A 20,040-nucleotide genomic window follows, 5' to 3' on the forward strand; every position below is an offset into this window, starting at 1 on the left:
TACAGACTAAGACTGGGATGCCATTAAAGTTCATGTGCCTGTAAAGGCAGGAATCCCAATACTTTTGGTAATATAGTGTGCCATTATTAGGATGATGGAAGCCGATTTTGTATGCATACCAGTCTGAGGCACATTTCTATATAGAGATCAGACCAAAATGAGGGATAAATGAGGAGGACAGAGGGACTTTATTCCAAATCAGGGACAGTTCTTGGGAGGTATGCTTTAACAACTAAGGTCACTGCATGGCCCAGCCGTCTGCGTCCTAGCAACCAGGATTCTGGCAGGTGGGCCACAGTGTCGTTGGTTGCTATGCAAGCATCCCAGCAACCAAAGAGGAAAAATGGAGTAGCAAGTAAAAAGTGGGGTGCTGGCACACATCAAAAACAGCGGCCTCATGCACTTCTGGGATTAGGGTTTTAGATTTGCAACTCTCCCTCTTATGAGGAAAGCTTTATTGTGCTTTTTATTCTTTATAAACTCTTGTATACAGGTACATGTCATGTCTATTTACTATACAGAAACCCCGGGCCTGACAACCAGGTTTATTTCTTTACAGCAGTACAGCCCTCCCTTCTTCCAAAAGGAGGATATAGCGACTGCTGACTGACTCATGACGTCACCTGTTGCTCCGATTCCGAGCTTTACTTTTTCTTAATAAAGTTTTAGCGAGCCGGAAGTGAGAAGTGCCCCGCGAAGCCCGAAAGGGCGCCATTTTGTCTGGCAAAAGTCTATTGAGGAAGACGCCGGGGCTCCGCCCAACTCTTCCTGCTTTCCATTTCCCCGCCCTTCCAGGCTGCCTCCTCCAGCTGTCATCGGCCAGGGTGGGCGGGGTTAGTCACCGGCTCCGACTAACTGTTACCAAGCAGGGTGACAGCGATTGCTGGGGACAGAGAGGGGAAGTGACAGTGGAAGGCGGCAGAGGACAGGTCACCTGAGCTGTGCTTGGAGAGTTCTAGGTGGAGAAGGAAACTATTCTGGACTGAGTTAAGTACAAGCCAAGTGCTCCATCTGGAGAGGGGCCCCATGGGTGCAGGTGACTCCCCTTGAAGTGCTGCTGGTGGCCCATGGACTTGTTGGTGGATCCCTATGTTTCTTTTAAAGTGATGCTTTAGGCAGATATCCATTGGGAAGGCAGAAGAGCAATACAGATAAAGTTACAGCCATGATCCAGGTATGCCCGTCCCCTGTGACCCGCGGCGCCGTCCTCAAACGGGTGGCCGTGGTGGCCCTGGCCACCTATGGAGCCCGCCGCCTCTATCCGGTCCTCAGACACCTTTTACTCCAGCAACACAAGCATAAAGGCTCCAATGGGCTCCACGGCGGCCAAGAAGCAACGACCAGAGCGCCGGGCTACGAGCGGACCGGGGTGAACCGAATCTTCTTCCGAAGACTGGCCCGCCTCCTGCGCCTTCTCTTCCCAAAGTTGGCCTGCAAGGAGTTCGGGCTTCTGGTGCTGCACTCGGCCGCCCTCATCTCAAGGACGTTCCTCTCAGTCTATGTGGCCAAGCTGGACGGCCGGTTGACCAGGTGCATCGTAAAAAAGAGGCCGGCCAGTTTCGTCTTCCAGCTGTTGAAGTGGCTGCTCATCGCCCTCCCGGCCACGTTCATCAACAGCGCTATAAGATACCTGGAGGGGCAGCTCAGCCTGGCCTTCCGTAGCCGCCTGGTGGCCCACGCTTACAAGTTGTACTTTGGGAACCAGACTTATTACAGGGTCAGCAACATGGATGGGCGGCTGAGGAACCCCGACCAGTCTCTGACCGAGGACGTGGTGGCCTTTGCCAGTTCTGTGGCCCATCTTTATTCCAACCTGACCAAACCGGTGCTGGATGTGATAGTGACCACTTATACGTTGCTGAGCACGGCCAAGTCCAAGGGAGCCAACACGGGCTGGCCGTCCACCATAGCTGGACTGGTGGTGGTCATCACAGCCAAGGTGCTAAGGGGTTGCTCACCAAAGTTTGGGAAACTGGTGGCAGAGGAGGCCAGGAGGAAAGGAGAGCTGAGGTACATGCACTCCAGAGTCGTTGCCAACTCCGAAGAGATCGCCTTCTATGGAGGTCACAAGGTGAGATGATGGGGATCCAATAATAAAGGGAAAGTCCACCAAAAATTACAGTGTTTCCCCGAAAATAAGCCCTATCTCGATTATTGGGGCAGGCTGCAATATAAGCCCTACCCCAAAAATAAGCCCTAGTGTGTTTTTTTCTGACTAAAATTAATATAAGTCCCGGTCCTATTTTCGGGGAAACACGGTAATATTTGGAGGTTTAGATTGATGTTGTAGAGTTATATCTTTAACCACCTGACCCCTGGAAGATTTACCCCTCCATAACTAGGCCATTTTATGCGACAAAGCACTGTTTTTATTTGACAATTGGGCGGTCATGCGACGCTGTACACAAATAAAATTTGACCTTTTTTTCCCATAAATAGAGCTTTCTTTTGGCGATATTTGATTACCTCTACGTTTTTTTTTATTTTATTTTTTGCGTCAATTTTGAAAAAAAAAAACAATATTTTTAACTTTCAGCTATAATACACATCTAATAAAAAAAATGTAAAAATGTCTTCATCGATTTAGGCCAATATGTATTCTGCTACACCGTTTTTGAAAAAAAAAAAAATCGCAATAAGTGTAAATTGATTGGTTTGCGCAAAAGTTATACAAACTATGGGATATTTTTTTTTACTAGTAATGCCAGCTTATAGTCTGACTGCAATATTGTGGCGGCCAATCAGACACTAACTGACAAACTGACACTGTTTTGGGGACCAGTGATACCACTAAGAGTCGCTTCACACTGGGGCGGCACGACTCTGTACTACTTTGGGGGTGACTTGTGCATTACCATGCACCACGGCTTCGGAGCGACTTGCAGGGACTTCACATAATGGAAGTCTATGCAAGTCGCTCCGAGGTCGCCCCGAAGTAGTACAGGACCCTTTTTCTAAGTCGGAGCGACTTGTGTCACTCATATTGGAACCGGTCCTGTAGCAGTCAATGGACCACGAGGGAACGTGACTTTTCAGCCTGACAAGTCGCGCTAGTGTGAATCGAGTCTTATACAGGTGCTAAAATTATGCACTGTCACTGTACTAATTTCATTGGCTGGGAAGGGGTGAACAGGGGCGATCAAAGGGCTAAATGTGTGCCTAGCAGGTGAAGATGGGCTCGGGCATGTTTGACATCCCACCTTCCCGATCACGTCAGGAAGCCGATGCTGCAAATAGCTAATCCCAGGCAGTGAGACATTTCCCAGTCTGTGCAGCTGCGGAGCTAGAAATGTCTTGCTGCCTGTGATTAGCGGTGTGTAGTGTCGGCTTCCTGGCAGGATCAGGCAGGTGGGATCCTGAACACACATAAGCCCATAGCGAGTGTTTTTTTTTTTTTACTGTGGGGGAGTTGCTTCTACTAGGGGAATGCATTGGATTCATGTTCCTGCTTTGCAGGAACACAGGATCAATGCCTTTTCTACTGACAGAACGGCAATCTGAATTGTTTACATAGGCAGACTGCCATTCTGACTGTGTACCAAATAATGGGCTGGTGCTGGCAGCCAATCACAGCGGTCAAATGTCCTGAATGCCCGCCTCTCGGCTTTGGAACTCTTAACCACTTACCGCAAAGTGACGTAGGGGTACGTCGGGTAACTTTGCGGGGTTATACCGGGATGATGCCTCTAGCTAGAGGCATCATCCCGGTACCGTGGTTTAGTGCCAACAGTCGGCTTTCCGTCGTTAACGACCGATGCGGCTCGGGAGCCGCTCGATCGTTACTCGGGTGAGCGGGAGGGAACGCCCCCCCCCCCTCCCGCCGCCTTCCGTGACTTGTAACGGGCCTCCCGTCCCACCGGGAGACCCGAGCACCCAGCCGGCACGTCCGCCGGCTGGATGGAGTCCCGACCAAAGCCGGAAACGGCTTAGATCGGGTCTCCGAAGACGTAACCCGGAGGCATGAAAGTGTAGTGGAGGGGTCTAGGGTCTTTTAGACCCTCGATCCCTCCATAAAGAGTACCTGTCACTACATATTGGTGTCACAAGGGATGTTTACATTGCTTGTGACAGCAATAAAAGTGATCATATTTTTTTTTTTAAAAACCTGTAATAAAGTTAAAAAAAAAAAATAAAATAAATAGGAAAAAAAAAATTTTTTTAGCCGTCACCGTTAGCTCGTGCACAAAAAAAAACGTATACGGAAGTCGAGCCGCGAATGAAATCGCTGTTCAAACCACACATGTGAGGTATCGCCGCGATCGCCAGAGCGTGTGCAATAATTAAAAAAAAAAAGAGCTACACTCTAACTCTAAACTGGTAACCGTTAAATAAATTTAAAGCGTCGCCTATTGAGATCTCTATTGACCGTAGTTTGTCGCCATCCCACGGGGGGGCGCAATTTTAAACCGTAACATGTTAGGTATCTATTTACTCGGCGTGACATCATCTTTCACAATATACAAAAAAAATGGGCTAACTTTACTGTTTAGTATTTTTTAAATGCAGTGAAATGTGATTTTTCAAAATGTTTCCAAAAAAATTGCGTTTTAAAGACCGCTGCGCAAATACCGCGTGACAAAAAATATTGCAATGACCGACATTTTATTCTCCAGAGTCTTTGCTAAAAAAATATATATAATGTTTGGGGGTTCTAAGTAGTTTTCTAGGAAAAAATACTGGTTTTAACTTGTAAACAAAAAGTGTCTGAAATAGGGCTGGGGCTTAAGTGGTTAAAGGGCCAGGAGGCGGTCATCGTGAAAGGGTTAAGCTTAGTTAGGTTTTGACTTGCCTTCCACTTTAGGGGGGCTCATTCACACTTGCAGCAGCCCTTGCCGCCCTTCTTTGAAGTGATCTGCAGTTAATGGCTTTTTGGAGGGCTCTTGACAGGTGGCTCCTAACCCTTGGTTTGAACCCCGAAAAGCTAACGCCACTGTACCACAAATGCATACATTTTGTGTGGTTGCGTGGCAGTTATGGTGTGGCCATTTGATATAATTTTTGCCGCTGTACAACCTCTACTTTTCTGCCATGACAGTTGAGGGACAGTAAAACCATGGCTCAGCTACCTATTTTTGTTTTTACTGCCACTCATGAGAACAATATATAAATTGTAGCTGCGACTCATGAGAACAAGACCTAAGTTACGCAGATCTGGGTTTCGGTCCATGCAGTTTTTGCATCTACAGATGAACTCAGATTTGGTACGAGCTTGGGTTTGGACCAAGCACAGAAGAAAGCGGTCACTGCCGCCCTACTAACGGCGACCTGGGCATTCCTCACCCTGCAGCTGTATGTAGACAAAGGGTTTTGTCCCAGCCGCAGTTGATTGGGCGGAAGTAACAGCTTTCTTCTGGGGTCGGTCCGAACCAAAGTTTGCACCAAACCTGCGCTGATCCCTATTTGTGACCAAGGTAGGTGGATGGCACTAGTAGGGACAGCAATGCAAAGTGCTGTGAAATACCAAAGTAGGCGATAGAGTTCCCGACACTAGATTGAGGATCAAAGAATAATGTGTATTTATTCTTCAAAACATCACAGTTTGCCAATGGTTAGGCGTCTCGCTGGGTCCCTTCCTAAAGGTGACACAGTGATGGAATATACATGGGTCAGACAATTATAAATGCCCTTAAATAACCCACAGCAGTTTGGTGTACACCTAACCCATGACGTAAGCCAATCCGTGTGCAGATAACTAGCCATGAGATACCAGTCCAGATTCAAACTCATTCCAATGCAAAATCAAAACGAAGACTTTACAAACGAGTCAATGCCTTTCAGGGAGAGGAGATCACCTCCTTCATCGGGGCTTAGGGATTGGAAACAATATATACAAGACTTTATAAATGAGCCAAAGCAGTTCAGGGAGAGGAGATCACCTCCTTCATCAGGGCTTAAGGATTGGAAACAATATATACAAGACTTTATAAATGAGCCAAAGTGTTTCAGGGCCAGAGATCACCCCCTTCATCAGGGCTTAGGGATTGGAGACAATATATACAAGACTTTATAAATGAGCCAAAGCGTTTCAGGTAGGGATGCACCGAATGTTCGGCGGCCGAACATTATTCGGCCGAAAATAGAAAAAATAGCACTTTCGGTGTTCGGCCGAATAAGTCAAAAGGCTGAATAATTTTGTGCCGAATAATAGGGCTGAACGATAGTCGATATGATATCGACTATCGTTCTGTGGCTGTAGGCGATATTCATATCGCCGAGGTCACGATATTTACAGGGGGAAGGGACTCGGAGGAGGACAGGAGGACTCACAGACTTCCGTGAAGCCGGGACACTTCAGCAGTGAGCATACATTACATTACTCACTCGTGCACTGCAGCCCGCCCCACACATTCAGTGAGTCTTACTCTCCTCCCTAGTTTTTTCAATGGCACATTCAGGAAGCCAATCGCGCCGTGATTAGCTGCACAGCGAACCAATCACGCGTGCCTGCACACCTGATTGGTTCCGCTGTGCCGCTACTCACGGCGTGATTGGCTTCCTGAATGTGCCATTGAAAAAACTAGGGAGGAGAGTAAGACTCACTGAATGTGTGGGGTGGGCTGCAGTGCACGAGTGAGTAATGTATGTATGCGGCTATGCTCCTTTCCAGGCTCCTACTAGTCCACCTCCAGCCTCCTACTACCACCACTATGAGAGACTGTCTGTCACTGTATAATCTGATCGAGTCCACACTGACACTGACTGACTGATGTTACCACATTAACCCTGACCTGCCCAGTGCCCTGTATCTGCAATTAAAATTTACAAGGCTGCCTGCATGCTTCCTGATTTCCATTCCCAGCATCCTTCCCAATCCCTACAGTGTCACTAACATTAACCCTATGGTACAAGGCTGCAGTGTGCACTGAATCCCATTCCCTACAGTAACATTTAGGGAGAGAGAGAGACATGAGAGGACAAGAGATAGAGAGAGACATGAGAGGACAAGAGAGAGAGAGTGAGAGGACAAGAGAGAGAGAGAGAGAGAGGACAAGAGAGAGAGAGAGAGACATGAGAGGACAAGAGATTGAGAGGACGAGAGAGAGAGACACGAGAGGACAAGAGAGAGGACAAAAAATTGGCAAAATAAATGGAAAAAATGCAAAACACCGTGTTCGGTATTCGGCCTTCAGCCAAACATTTTATTATTATTCGGCTTCGGCCAAGAATTTCATTTCGGTGCATCCCTAGTTTCAGGGCCAGAGATCACCTCCTTCATCAGGGCTTAAGGATTGGAAACAATATATACAAGACTTTATAAATGAGCCAAAGTGTTTCAGGGCCAGAGATCACCCCCTTCATCAGGGCTTAGGGATTAGAAACCATATATACAAGACTTTATAAATGAGCCAAAGCGTTTCATGGCCAGAGATCACCTCCTTTATCAGGGCTTAGGGATTGGAAACAATATATACAAGACTTTATAAATGAGCCAAAGCGTTTCAGGGCCAGGGATCAACCCCTTCATCAGGGCTTAGGGATTGGAAACAATATATACAAGACTTTATAAATGAGCCAAAGCGTTTCATGGCCAGAGATCACCCCCTTCATCAGGGCTTAGGGATTGGAAACAATATATACAAGACTTTATAAATGAGCCAAAGCGTTTCATGGCCAGAGATCACCCCCTTCATCAGGGCTTAGGGATTGGAAACAATATATACAAGACTTTTTATAAATGAGCCAAAGCGTTTCAGGGAGCAGAGATCACCCCCTTCATCAGGGCTTAAGGATTGGAAACAATATATACAAGACTTTATAAATGAGCCAAAGCCTTTCATGGCCAGAGATCACCCCCTTCATCAGGGCTTAGGGATTGGAAACAATATATACAAGACTTTATAAATGAGCCAAAGCGTTTCATGGCCAGAGATCACCCCCTTCATCAGGCCTAAAGTATAACTAAAAGCAAAAATGTTTTTGGACAGAGTGAAGAGGGATTAGAAAACACGTCAGTTATTATTGCTGACTTGGGTTGGGTACATTCATCTTCTCTAGTTGTACTGTTTACCATCATCATTGAAAGTAACATTTTGGGTTGTACCCAAAAAAGTAGTGAAAGTCTTCCAATGGGGACACTAGTTCTGGTGACCTGGGGGCTTCAATTTGCAAATATTTTGTCTCCCTTCCTGTTTGGCTATGTGACAGGAAGTGAAGGAAAATCTCCCCAATGGGACACAGATGTCAAAAATAAACCTTACAGGGGTAAAACCCTCCCCTACTCTAGGCAAAACTTCTTTTTTTTTTTTACATTTTGGATAGAGTTATACTTAAGGGATTGGAAACCACACATACAAGACTTTATAAATGAGCCGAAATGTTTTGTAAAGGCACAAGGTTTTTTACCTTCGGTGTGCAGCAGCCCTGATACTTACCTGAGCCCCCTCTTGATCCAGTGATTTCCACGAGAGCTTTGCCTCTCCAGAGACTCGCACTCCTGATTTGCCATTGGCTCCTGCTGCTGTCAATCCCAGCCAGTGAGCAAATCAAGAGACAGAGGGGCGGGGCCAAGCCGCAGCTCCTTGTGTGAATGGACACACAGAGCAACGGCTCAGGTGCCCCCATAGCAAGCTGCTTGCTGTGGGGGCACCCGACAGGAGAAATGAGCCAGGAGCGCCGGCAAGGGACCCCGAGAAGAGGATCCAGGCTGCTCTGTGCAAAACCAATTGTATCTCACAAAAGTGAGTACACCCCACACATTTTTGTAAATATTTTATTTTATCTTTTCATGTGACAACACTGAAGAAATGACACTTTGCTACAATGTAAAGTAGTGAGTGTACAGCTTGTATAACAGTGTAAATTTGCTGTCCCCTCAAAATAACTCAACACACAGCCATTAATGTCTAAACCGCTGGCAACAAAAGTGAGTACACCCCTAAGTGAAAATGTCCAAATTGGGCCCAAAGTGTCAATATTTTGTGTGGCCACCATTATTTTACAGCACTGCCTTAACCCTCTTGGGCATGGAGAGCTTCACAGGTTGCCACTGGAGACCTTTTCCACTTCTCTATGACGACCTCACGGAGCTGGTGGATGTTAGAGGCCTTGCACTCCTCCACCTTCCGTTTTGAAGATGCTCAACAGGGTTTAGGTCTGGAGACATGCTTGGCCAGTCCATCACCTTTACCCTCAGCTTCTTTAGCAAGGCAGTGGTCATCTTGGAGGTGTGTTTGGGGTCGTTATCATGTTGGAACACTGCCCTGCGGCCCAGTCTCCAAAGGGAGGGGATCATGCTCTGCTTCAGTATGTCACAGTACATGTTGGCATTCATGGTTCCCTCAATGAACTGTAGCTCCCCAGTGCCGGCAGCACTCATGAGGCCCCATACCATGACACTCCCACCACCATGCTTGACTGTAGGCAACTGGTAGGCAACATGCTTGACTGTATACTGACGTAATGCGTACGGGAGGTGGAGCCTACTGACTGACATCACCCGCTGCTGTCTCGTACAGCCGAATGGTATTGGCATTGGCTTTATGCTTAGGTCTTATCGCTCGATTTTGAAGGAACTTTGTAAGTGTATTACTGATTAAATAAACTTTGGATTTTATACGTTATGCTCTTGGATCTCTTTGTTTACATTTTGTCGGTCTGGTGTGCGGGTACCCCATCGGAGATACGGACGCTATACATACAGTCAGGTCCATAAATATTGGGACATTGACACAATTCTAATATTTTTGGCTCTATACACCACCACAATGGATTTGAAATGAAACAAACAAGATGTGCTTTAATGTGAGGATATTTACATTCAAATCAGGTGAACGGTGTAGGAATTACAACAGTTTGTATATGTGCCTCCCACTTTTTAAGGGACCAAAAGTAATTGGACAGATATAACAATCATAAATCAAACTTTCACTTTTTAATACTTGGTTGCAAATCCTTTGCAGTCAATTACAGCCTGAAGTCTGGAATGCATAGACATCACCAGACGCTGGGTTTCATCACTGGTGATGCTCTGCCAGGACTCTACTGCAACTGTCTTCAGTTCTTGCTTGTTCTTGGGGCATTTTCCCTTCAGTTTTGTCTTCAGCGAGTGAAATGCATGCTCAATCGGATTCAGGTCAGGTGATTGACTTGGCCATTGCATAACATTCCACTTCTTTCCCTTAAAAAACTCTTTGGTTGCTTTTGCAGTATGCTTCGGGTCATTGTCCATCTGCACTGTGAAGCGCCATCCAATGAGTTTTGAAGCATTTGGCTGACTATGAGCAGATAATATTGCCCGAAACACTTCAGAATTCATCCTGCTGCTTTTATCAGCAGTCACATCATCAATAAATACAAGATAACCAGTTCCACTGGCAGCCATACATGCCCACGCCATGACACTACCACCATCATGCTTCACTGATGAGGTGGTATGCTTTGGATCATGAGCAGTTCCTTTCCTTCTCCATACTCTTCTCTTCCCATCACTCTGGTACAAGTTGATCTTGGTCTCATCTGTCCATAGGATGTTGTTCCAGAACTGTGAAGGCTTTTTTAGATGTTGTTTGGCAAACTCTAATCTGGCCTTCCTGTTTTTGAGGCTCACCAATGGTTTACATCTTGTGGTGAAGCCTCTGTATTCTCTCTGGTGAAGTCTTCTCTTGATTGTTGACTTTGACACACATACACCTACCTCCTGGTGAGTGTTCTTGATCTGGCCAACTGTTGTGAAGGGTGTTTTCTTCACCAGGGAAAGAATTCTTTGGTCATCCACCACAGTTGTTTTCCGTGGTCTTCTGGGTCTTTTGGTGTTGCTGAGCTCACCAGTGCATTCTTTCTTTTTAAGGATGTTCCAAACAGTTGATTTGGCCACACCTAATGTTTTTGCTATCTCTCTGATGGGTTTGTTTTGTTTTTTCAGCCTAATGATGGCTTGCTTCACTGATAGTGACAGCTCTTTGGATCTCATATTGAGAGTTGACAGCAACAGATTCCAAATGCAAATAGCACACTTGAAATTAACTCTGGGCCTTTTATCTGCTCCTTGTAAATGGGATAATGAGGGAATAACACACACCTGGCCATGGAACAGCTGAGCAGCCAATTGTCCCATTACTTTTGGTCCCTTAAAAAGTGGGAGGCACATATACAAACTGTTGTAATTCCTACACCTTTCACCTGATTTGGATGTAAATACCCTCAAATTAAAGCTAAAAGTCTGCAGTTAAAGCATATCTTGTTTGTTTCATTTCAAATCCATTGTGGTGGTGTATAGAGCCAAAAAGATTAGAATTGTGTCGATGTCCCAATATTTATGGACCTAACTGTACCTCACTTTCCTAAGGCTATCTCTATCATTGGTGTCAAGTAGGATTATTCAGGAGATCCTCTGTGTCCATTGATTTGATGAAAGCCTGTCTGACCCACTGGTAATACAGAGGTCTTGGAATGAGGTGAGCGTATTTGAGTGCCTCTTGGTGATGGGATTGTCACCTTTTATTGAATTTCTTTCCAGCACCCTTCTTTGGACTTCAGCTACCATTGACAGACTGTCTAAAAGGGACTTTTGGGTTTCATTATTACCTTTTTAATTAATGGACTTTTTATGAATTTTATGATTCTTAATATGTTATTATTTGCGCTGCACTATGTTCTATGTAATTTGACTGTAGGCAAGACACACTTGTCTTTGTACTCCTCACCTGGTTGCTATCACACACGCTTAACACCATCTGAACCAAATAGGTTTATCTTGGTTCCTGTAATCCATGTCCTTGGTCTGCTTGTCTTCAGCAAACTGTTTGCGGGCTTTCTTGCGCATCATCTTTAGACAGCCATGCAGACCAATTTTGATGCAGTGTGCAGCATATGGTCTGAGCACTGACAGGCTCACCCCCCACCCCTTCAACCTCTGCAGCAATGCTGGTAGCACTCATACTCACTCCCAAAGACAACCTCTGGATATGACGCTGAGCATGTGCACTCGACTTCTTTGGTTGACCATGGAGAGGCTGTTCTGAGTGGAACCTGTCCTGTTACACCGCTGTATGGTCATGGCCACTGTGCTGCAGCTCAGTTTCAGGGTCTTGGCAATCTTAATATAGCCCAGGCAATCTTCTTATAGCCTAAGCCAGTGATGGCGAACTTTACTACAATTCCCTTGATGCTCATGCATTCTGCAATGTAGTTGAGCATCATGGGAAATGTAGTTCCATAACGTCTAGGGTGCCAAGGTTCGCCATTACTGGCCTAGGCCATCTTTATGTAGAGCAACAATTCTTTTTTTCAGATCCTCAGAGAGTTCTGTGCCAAGAGATGCCTTGTTGAAATTCCAGTGGCCGTTATGAGAGAGTGAGTGCGATAACACCAAATTTAACACACTTTCTCCCCATTCACACCTGAGACCTGGTAACGCTAACGAGTTACATGACACTGGGGAGGGAAAATGGCTAATCGGGCCCAATTTGGAAATTTTCACTTAGGGGTGTACTCACTTTTGTTGCCAGCAGTTTAGACAATAATAGCTGTGTGTTGAGTTATTTTGATTTGACAGCAAATGTACATTGTTATACAAGCTGTACACTCACTACTTTACATTGTAGCAAAGTGTAATTTCTTCAGTGTTGTCACATGAAAAGATATAATAAAATATTTACATAAATGTGAGGGGTGTACTCACTTTTGTGAGATACTGTAACAAGGCGTTAATATCACTTGCGTCCTGGTGTCTGGCCTTTCTCAGCCCATTTACTGTTGGCACCAGGCGTGAGCATAGAGTGCAAATGATTGGCCACGACGTATGGCAATCCCTTGGAATCTCCCGTTAAGTACCTCCTCCTCCAATCCCGTTGGCCATCCCCTTATGGCCTTTTTTTTCCTTTCAAGCAAGGCCGCCCCTGTATTACGAGCGCTGGTTGGACGGGCCTTGGGATTCCCGTCTGTGATTGTCCTCGGCGGCTGTCAGGCAGGGCATTAGGTGGCTGGGGTACACGTGGCTCTTGCTGCCTTCACTTTTGGCTTGGCAGGCTGGTCTGGAGGGCGGCTCAGTACCCTGTCAGTGGCTGACCTCAGTTGTCATTGCTGGTGGTGGTGATTGTGTCTTCCCGAGCTTGGGACATGGAGCTGTGTTAGAGGCGGCATCCCAGAGAGAGGTTTGGACGGTGTAGCTCATGTTGGCTGCATTCAGTGCTCCCCTCATCTCTGCTCACTGGACCCTCCACTCTGCCCAGGCTCCTCGTTGTCAGGGTGAGGAGAGGCACCTGGCCTGGGCAACTGTCAGAGCTCCTCTCCCATCTCCTCCATGCTGTAGTTCCTGTTGGCTCCCCTGTGTGTATATGTCCTTCCTGGGAGCCTGGTCTGTAGCTTGTCTCTGCCAGCCTAGAGGAGGAGGTTGTGGGATGGAAGGACCAGGCTGTCCTTTACTTGCTGAATCCTGGGTCAGAGCAGGCAGCAGCAGCGTGTCCCTGAAAGAAGCCCATGTCCCTGGAGGAAAAGGATGGAGTTCTAGTATTGATCTAGGACCATGTGGTGTTTTAAATTAGCTCCCCCCTTCCCCCCCCCCCACTTTGAGACCAACGGGTCTCTAAGAGGGGTTCACTTATGTAAGGTGTGTTCCCACTTCTCAAAAACCTAAAAATTCTACAAATGCAGAGCAACTTCCCCCTTATAATTATACTGACTGCTGCCCGCCCGTCCACAGTACATTTACTGCAGGCAGATGGCACGAGCAGGCTGGATAATGTACATGTGCATAATCCAGTCTGTTCCGGGTTAGGGGCAAACATGTGGGCGCTCCCTGCTGATCAACGCTGACACTGGCTACAGCGGGATTTTGTCAGCAGGTCCCGGCCAATAGTTTATGGCTTAGACCTGCTGATCGGCTGTAGCCAATCACAGTAAAACTGCGTTTACAAACATACAGGGCTCTGTACACAGGTCAGCAATCTGTGTAAGTAAAAAAAAAACCTGGCACCTAACTTTTTTTTAGCTGGCTCCTAGATTCAAGGCAAATTTTTCAAGCCCTGCTTTAAAGCGGAGTTCCACCCTTTTCTGTGTTTATTAAAAGTCAGCAGCTACGAAAAGTGTAGCTGCTGACTTTAAATAAACACACACTCACCTGTCCCACGGTCCAGCGATGCGGCCGCCCGAAGCCTCGCTCTTCTCCCTCTCTGCTCTGCGGCGCCGCAGAGCAGAGAGGGAGAAAATCATCAAGCGTTTAGTGGATTGGACCTACTGGTTGCTGAATTCCAAATTAATTTGGCCCCCCTTGAGCTAAATACACTGGACAACGTATATGAACGAATATGTGCTTATATGAAGAATAGGGAGTGCAGGGGATCACAAACCAGCATAATCATTATTGATGTGTGAGCAAAAAATGGTTATAGAGCTGGCTTCATAGACCCGCTTCTGTCCATTGGGGTCAGTGTCGTAGTAAGGCAGCCTTTCTCAACCATTTTACTGCAAGGGAACCCTTCAAATAATTTTCCTAACACAAGCATGACAGCATACATGTATGGGTAGGCTCCGCTTCTCGCCCAATCACGACTGGTTATATTATATAAATGAGTCGCCCCCGCTAAGGTGGCATTCTCTTTTTGTTCCTCAAATGCTCAACTGGTTATAACTATAGAAAGAAGATTTTTTATTTTCCCCCTCACCTTGTTGAATTTATCTGGCCAGCCGCACAGGTTCAGCCTCTCCTATGACGAAGCTCCCTTTGTGTGGGTGTAAACCACCTATACAAGGGAGGCCTTGTCCAGGTACTGGGATGCAGGATACTGGTCTCTGGATGCAGGTAAAATAGTTCTGCTTTGTTGAGACTGGTCCAGTCTCTCCTCCCTGGTGAGTTGTGGCCCCACACACTATTTGGTTAGTCTGGCGCTCTGTGTATGTTTTGTTTCCCTTGCAAAATGCTAGCATTGTTGTTAGTGTGGCTGCACTCTTCCAAGATGGCTCTTTGTCTACTTCCTGTGGCTGTACTGCAGGCTGTCCTTTCCAGATGGATGTGTCGACTGGAATGGCGCTCATGCTGTCGACAGGGAGCAGCAAGATGGCATTGGGATAACTTCTGGCTCGCGGTAGTAGCAATCGGGAGCCCCAGGCGGCGGCCTCGGGGTGTATTGGTGGCCACCTGTTCACCCATCACCCTTGACCCTAAGCTAATTAGACGGCTAAGCTTGTTTAAAGGGTACTTCTGCCTCAAAAGCAGTGGGCCAAGGAGCTTTCATCCGATTGGTCAGATGTATCTTCATGCTGGCAGGGGATGCAAGATCCTTTCTTTAAAGCCCAGCTTTACTTCAGAGGCAGTTGGCAAAGGAATATTCATCAGACTAACTAGAAGTGCCAGTCTGCCAGCAGATGATGCCAATATCCTTTGCAGAGACATGAGAACAGCAATATGAATTTGAAAATGAGGTTTATTCTACTGTTAGGTAGTGTTGTGTGGCCTGCGTAGAAGTTCACTTCAGTAGCCAAGGCTATATGGTTCTCAGCAGAAGGGTTGATGGCAAACTGGTCCAGTAATAAGTCTGTGCGGTGTGTGATCCCTGAGTGAAATTAAAGTGACCAGCGATGCAGTATGCTTTCCTCCAGTATTCTGTATGGTTAGTTGAGCCCTATGGCTTACCCACTGAGTGCATATGCCGCTTTCTAAAGTAAATCGACTGCTATATAAGATGGAATCAGTGATGTCTAGATTTGGGACTAATCCCTTACGCTACTCACCTAGGCCCAGAACAAAGGGTTGGTGACAAGGCCTAAGAAGAGCTATAGAAGAAATTGAAGAAACCATAATCGTCTTTCTTTGGTCGCCTAAATCCAAGTCCGCTCTTCGCTAGGAGCAGCAAAATTCTTTTCACTCGAGTTTGCCCAGTAGGCGTTATTGCAGAAATTATCGCAAATTTGGGCAGAGGAGGTTTAGGATCGGTGGGGCCTGTGCAGTAATGAAGTCATTGGAATTTTCTTTCCATTCCTTCAACTCCTCTAATTCCCACTATGCTTCTTTAAATCTTTAAGCAAATGTTACCAAATCTTGTTCCAACAGTGAGCTATCGATCCAGTGGTCTTAGTTGAAAAGCAGATTTAGAGCCGGTTCACACTGAGGCGACACGACTTCGGGGGGCGACCTGTGAAGTCGCGTGCACCGCTGTGCACCGCGACTTCGGCGCGACTTGCAGGGAATTCACATAATGAAAGTCCATGCAAGTCGCTCCGAGGTCGCCCCGAAGTAGTACAGGACCCTTTTTCTAAGTCGGAGCGACTTGTGTCGCTCCTATTAGAACAGGTCCTGTACTACTCAATGGACCGCGACCGACCGTGACTTGTCAGGCTGACAAGTCGCGGCAGTGTGAATGGGCTCTTGGGCAGAAAATGGAACGAAAAATCAAAATCCAAAACTTCATATGAAGTTATTGAGAACAATCACTCAAACCATCAAATAAAGCAACTGTAGTTTTCTCTAGATCTAGCTGATGCGTACGTACAGTTTTCAGCACACCCATGCTTCTGAGAGTTTTACTTCAGGTCCATTTAACAACCTTTGGCCTTTACACATACTCAAGACATTTTTCCAGAACATTGCTTCCAGTAGTGGCCATCTTCCGGAAACAAAGGCAGCATGTTTCATAGCTGGACAACATCCTCCAGGTCCTGGCAAATTCTGATTCAGACTCGGATTAAATTTGGACAGATCATCAGCTGGGGAAGGCCAATGCATCGCATTATAATAATGACATTTTGGACACTCCGGAGAATACTGTAGAGTAGCCCTCACAGAAAGTGACAGTATTAGGTTCTCACTTGGAGCAAGTCCTAGCTCTATCCCATCTGTTCATATCCCATGGTCTCAAATGATCGAGAAGTAGTCTGCAGTAATCCATGCAGTCGGTAGGACTCACTGGAAGATTGAGAACATTATAATTTGACCTTCTAAGGCAGTGGTCCTCCACTCCGGTCCTCAGGGCCCACTAACAGGCCAGATTTTAAGTATTACCTTCCGGAGATGCAGACTAGAGTACTGCAATCACTGAGCAGCAAATTATATCACCTGGGATGTATTTCAGTTATCTTGCAAACCTGACCTGTTAGTGGGCCCTGAGGACCAGGGTTGAGGACCACTGGTCTAAGGTAATGGAAGATTCGCTTCCTACTCCAGAGTAGATGACCCCACATATGAGACAGGTACCGTTGGTGGTAGCTAAAGATAGTTAATTTTTTCAGCTTTCATCAGTTTCCTGTCATACAAATCATCACAATCTATTTACTTTCTTGGTATTCACCTCAGTGACCTCCTAGCTCTAGGCCAATGACATATGCCAATGGACCAAGTGGCTATCATCAGGAGTGCAGTGATTTCAAGCGTTGAAGTCGTTTGGGCATCATAGCATAGGAGGCCTCAGTTATGCTCCAAACAGACGTTGATAGTAATCTGTGAAAAGTGCTGAGTGTGCAAGTGAGTGTTGGCGCTGCCTTTCCAAGTGCAGTTAAAATAAAAGTAAATTAAAATTGAAATTAAGATATTTTGTAATACTTGTGCCTATGGCTGCTGCCCTCACAAGGAACCACCACCTATGGGTGGAGTTCAGGTTTGTTTAGATGTGCTGGTTAGGCGAGTTAATAGTGGCGCTGCCTCAGCTATATTAATAATTTGCTAGAGTAGCATATTATCATTAAAGTGCAATATACAAAAATAAGGTGCAATTATTAAGTATAAATAAACCTAGGTGGAGACAAAAAGTTAAAAACGTGGATAAAGTACAAATGTGACTGATTAGGTAATACACACTGCGAATATGTGCAATAAATATACCAGTGAAAAATGAATACAGAGTATCTAAGTGCACTGTGCTAGAATAAGAAGTGCAAATACCATTGATCATAAAACATATGAATAAATGTGTGGAAACCCGCACCACTGGGGAGTTTTATAAAGTGTCCGTGCTATAAGCAAAAAGAGTTCATAAATGGTGCTAAGTGACTATAGGATCTTTAAAGGTGCCATGCAGTTCATGAAGTGCTGCAGTACAATCGTGGTATAAATTCACTTAGGCTGTGACAGGATCCCCGTGAGCTCATTCGTGACCCCTTCTGGGAATGCACTCACCAGATCGTGGACCCCATTCAGGGGAAATCAGCCTTTAAGGGGAAATATTCCTGCCTCCAATGGGTATTGGTATGCCTCTTTAAGATCCTCCGGAAACCCCGCTCTGGTGACTCCACTTAACTTGTCTTTCCTTAGGGTGGTACTAGCCCCTCATAGATAAAGAGAATCCTCCATAGTGTAATAGTGTCAAATAATACTTTAGTAAAGAGCGTAAACACCTACATTACAGTAAAATCAATCCCTCCTCGCTACCGCAGGAAGTCCGGGTTCGCCGATGCGTTCCACGGACGAAAACCGGAAGTGACGCTAGACTCCGCCCTATGCGTTTCGTCACTCTGACGTCATCTGGAGCAGCCTTCCTGCGGTAGCGAGGAGGGATTGATTTTACTGTAATGTAAGTGTTTACGCTCTTGAATAAAGAATTATTTTATAAATACCCGAATGGCCCTTGGCAGAAAAAATGTTCCCCACCCCTGCCCTAGACCAACAAGCAGTTCAATGAACCTCAACCTGACAGTAACCTCTATGGTCAGGAATGGAAGTTATTCCTGCAAGAAGGAGCTTCCCAGAGGTTGCAGCAGTGGATCTACGAACATCCAGAAGTCATCTGGTCCGGCCCCCTCGTGCAGCTGAGTCTGTGTCTCTCAGCTGATCTGTCAGAACAGAACAGAGCCAATGCTTCCTGTATAGCTCCGGCTCCGTTCTGACAGTCTGAGTGAGTCACAGGCAGAGTGATATCAAATGCACTCCGCCTGTGACCAATATAGGAAACTTCACCTCTTCCTCCACTACAAGTGTGGCGGCGCCACTACACTTCTCCTAGCTATCATTTCCTGCCACCAGCACACACAGCAGTACCAGCCTGAACCAGCAGTAACAGCCAGAACCAAGAGTACTCACAGCAGTACCAGTCACAACCAGCACGAACCAGCAGTACTCACAGCAGTACCAGCCAGATCCAGCAGTACCCAGAGCAGTACTCACAACAGTACCAGCCAGAGCCAGCAGTACTAGCCAGAGCCAGCAGTACCACCTAGAGCCAGCAGTACCACCTAGAGCCAGCAGTACTTACAGCAGTACCAGCCAGAGCCAGCAGTACCAGCCAGAGCCAGCAATACCCACAGCAGAACTAGCAGTACTCACAGCAGTACCAGCCAGAGCGTGCAGTACCCACAGTAGAACCAGCAGTACCCACAGCAGTGCCAGCCAGAGTCAGCAGTACCCTCAGCAGTACCAGCCAGCAGTACCCACAGCAGTACCAGCCAGCAGTACCTACAGCACAGTACCAGCTAGCAGTACAGCCTGAGCCAGCAGTACACACAGCAGTACAAGCCAGCAGTACCAGCCTGAGCCAGCAGTACCCGCCTTAGCCAGCACTACCAGCCAGCATTACTAGCCAGTAGTACCAGCCTGAGCCAACAGTACCAGTCAGCACTACCAGCCAGCAATACCCACAGTACAGTACCAGCCTGGGCCAGCAGTACCAGCCAGCTGTACCTACAGCATAGTACCAGCCTGAGCCAGCATTACCCACAGAAGTACCAGCCTGAGCCAGCAGTACCAGCCAGCAGTATCCACAGCAGTACCAGCCTGAGCCAGCAGTACCCACAGCACAGTACAAGCCAGCAGTACCCGCCAGCAGTATCAGCCAGCTGTACCAGCCAGCTATACCCACCAGCAGTACCAACCAGCAGTACCCGCCAGCAGTTCTTTTCAAAACTTACCACCACAAAGAGTCGACTGCACTCCAGACTGACCGACACAAACCTGGAAAACCAGTTGTGAGTAGCAAAGCAACATCATCAATACCAGCTAACATCACACACCTCACCAAAGAGAAGCAGTTGCAGCCATCACATTAGGGGTGAGTTAATTAAATGTTTGACCAAATATAACAGGCACATTTTTAAGTTGATAATTTTGTACGGCCCCCGAATGATTTTATAAATACCCAAATGGCCCTTGGCAGAAAAAGAGTTCCCCACCCCGGCCCTAGA

At 46.6% G+C, this 20,040-nt stretch overlaps 1 protein-coding gene across 1 annotated transcript in view; it reads left to right on the forward strand.

Moving 5' to 3' along the window:
* The first annotated feature begins 847 nt into the window (after nucleotides 1–847).
* The window catches only part of ABCD1 (ATP binding cassette subfamily D member 1), a 130,492-nt gene continuing 111,299 nt past the window's right edge, over nucleotides 848–20,040 (forward strand). Inside the window, exon 1 of the mRNA XM_082264427.1 lies at nucleotides 848–2,071. Within this exon, the coding sequence (XP_082120553.1) occupies nucleotides 1,166–2,071 (906 nt within the window). The 5' untranslated portion in view covers nucleotides 848–1,165. The remainder of the gene's footprint in view (nucleotides 2,072–20,040) is intronic.

Source organism: Pelophylax lessonae, assembly GCF_965119305.1.
Source record: "Pelophylax lessonae genome assembly, chromosome: 7".
Lineage (NCBI taxonomy): Eukaryota > Metazoa > Chordata > Amphibia > Anura > Ranidae > Pelophylax > Pelophylax lessonae.